Here is a 2,882-nt window from a genome sequence, read left to right on the forward strand (position 1 = left end):
GCAGTTTTCTCCAGAAATGTACATAGTTTACATAGTAAAATTTATGTCTCTCATTTCAGTTATCACGAACCTATTATATCATATATGAAATATGATAGCAATTAATCTATCGCTGTTGTTTTAAACTGTGTTATTGATGTTATGTGATTATTAATAAATGATTTTTAAAATTCAAATATGATGTTTTTTTTTATTTTTATCTTAAGGGGGGCGATACATGTAACAAGAAAAAAAAATCGATTTTTTTTTTCATAAATCGTTACAATAACATCTCAAAAATATGCCTGCAAAAATTCAAAACAAAATTATCATTATTTATACAATAAAAACTCATTTAAGTGCCACACCTCAACTCGACGCTCGAGTGCTATTGTACTCTTATCTGTAACTGATAAAAGTACAGATCGTTGTTGATTTCCTATTAGTTGCCGTATTTTAGTTCAGTTCAGTATACTTCTGGCATTCGTTTTGTGCAGAATAAATTAATAAGTTAAATAAAAATGCAGTCTTATCCTAAAAATACAAGAAATATATCAAACCGTTGTACGAAACCACGAAAAAGAAAGTTTCATGGAAATCAACACTCTAATAAAAATGAAGAAAATACGGAAGCGCAAAGTACAAGTGCGAGAAAACTCTCTAACAATGACGAAGAAAATTATCATTACAGTCCGCTTCTAGGCTATCGATTTATCGAGTTTTTTACTGTGTTTACAGCATTGTCAGAGATTTTGATATGTCGTGATTGTAAATTACCTGTGAAATTTGAAGAAAGTGCTAACAGAGGTTTAGGTTTTAAAATCGTCGTGATATGCAAGTGTGGCCTCAAAAACATTTCTTCTGGACCATTAATCAATAATGGATTTGAAATAAATCGCAGAATAGTGTTAGTCATGCGTCTTTTAGGTGTTGCTAGAGAGGGAATCAACTTATTTTGTAATATGATGGACATTTGTAATGGTATATCTGAAAGTACATACAATGCTATCATCTTGCTGTTACACACCACTACACAGTCGTTATTTCAAGCATCTTGTGTAAAAGCTGTCGGCGAAGAAAAACGTGAGAACGAAAAGCATGAGCGGCCAATCTTAAATTTAAAAGTTTCTGGGGACGGTACATGGAAAAAGCGGGGTTTTAAATCAATGTATGGGGTCACAACCCTTATTGGATATTACTGTGGTAAAGTAATTGATTTAGCCGTTAAAAGTAGTTTCTGCGCAGGTTGTGCTCGTTGGAAAAATAAAACTAACACTGAAAAATATCGTGAGTGGTTCGAAGAACATGAACCAAACTGCCAAGAAAACCATAAAGGATCTTCTGGTGCTATGGAAGTCGAAGCTATAAAGGAAATGTTTTCACGATCTGAAGAATTATTTGGTGTCAAATACGGAAACTACATAGGAGATGGAGATTCAAAAACCTTTAAAGGAATTCTTGATTTGAATCCGTATGGCGACGAATTTCAAGTTGTGAAAAGTGAATGCATCGGCCATGTTCAGAAAAGGATGGGTACTCGTCTCCGAAAAACTAAAACAGACAATCATCTGGGCGGAAGAGGTAAATTGACGGAAGCATTAATTAAAAAATTATCGTTATATTACGGATTGGCCATTCGAAGAAACGTTAATAGTGTGAAAGACATGAAAGATGCGATCATGGCTACTTACTATCACATGTGCTCTACAGATGATAAACCAAGTCACGAGTACTGTCCATCTGGTTCCGATAGCTGGTGCAAGTGGCGCAAAGCTGAATCTTTAGGACAAAATCCCAAAAAAATTGAACATCCAACTCCATTACATCCTGATGTTCAATTTCATATTAAGCCAATTTTTGAAGATTTATCTCGGGATGACTTGCTTGAAAGATGTTTAGGAGGCCACACTCAAAATGCAAATGAAAGCTATAATTCTACTGTCTGGCGCCTCTGTCCAAAACATCTCAACTCTGGACGGAAGATCGTAGAGATTAGTGCTTTCATATCTGCAGGATTGTTTAATAATGGATTAAACTTTATCTTGCAACTAATGAACTCAATGGAAATTGTTATTGGCCGCCAATCCATCTCATATAAAGAAAAAATCGATGAGCAAAGAGTGAATCGAGAAAATCGCCGCAGCTCTTTGACCACCAAACAAGCTCGTCAAGCATGTCTGCAGGAACTTGCTAAGAAAAACGAGTTCCTTGAACATACCGAAGGACTTCTATATGGCCCTGGAATCGCCGATTAATCGGTAAGCCACTTTAATCATACAGTTTTTATGTGTCAAAACTTTAAACGCGTTTTTCTCAAAACGACATTTTTGAATACTGCGGGCGTGATAACTCAAAAAGTTCTCAACCGATTCCAATGAAATTTTGCACACATCTACTTTACAGGAATAGCTTCTAGTTAAACCTCAAACATTCCAAGAAAAATTTCAAAAATTAACCTTTTTACCAAAAAAAACAGTGAAAAAATGGTGAAAAATCGAACTTTTTTTTTCTGAGGTCTGCCAATTTACGATTTTGTGACTTTTTTAATTTTTTGTTGGTTTAACTAGAAGATATATGTTTTATGAATACGTACAAACTAATTTTTTTGATTTCAGATCACCGTACGAAAAGTACGAACGCCCGCAGATTGATGGCGTTTTCCGAGAGGGTCTTGGCAGATCTATTTTTACGGCAGCCATTTAAAAAAAAAAAAATAAAAAAAAAATGTTTTTGTGTATTTTAATATATAATAAATAACCATAAAAAAATTCAAAAAGATTCAGTCATTCCTTCCCAGTTTAAAAAGTCCTCAAAAAATGGTAAAAATTAAGGCGATTACATGTATCGCCCCCCTTAATTGCCTACTCATACAATATTAAAAGTTTTACTTCAATAGCGTGTGA

The 2,882-nt window shown here is 34.1% G+C and overlaps 1 protein-coding gene across 1 annotated transcript; it reads left to right on the forward strand.

Annotated features, from left to right (window-relative positions):
• Nucleotides 1-558: 558 nt before the first annotated feature.
• On the forward strand, nucleotides 559-2,234 carry LOC113381059. The gene has a single exon (XM_026620051.1). It carries the CDS (start codon nucleotides 894-896, stop codon nucleotides 2,232-2,234), a length of 1,341 nt encoding a protein of 446 aa, XP_026475836.1. The 5' UTR covers nucleotides 559-893.
• Nucleotides 2,235-2,882: the final 648 nt, after the last annotated feature.

Source organism: Ctenocephalides felis, unplaced genomic scaffold, assembly GCF_003426905.1.
Source record: "Ctenocephalides felis isolate EL2017-DRISC unplaced genomic scaffold, ASM342690v1 CF-g0.4_SCAFFOLD_02541, whole genome shotgun sequence".
Lineage (NCBI taxonomy): Eukaryota > Metazoa > Arthropoda > Insecta > Siphonaptera > Pulicidae > Ctenocephalides > Ctenocephalides felis.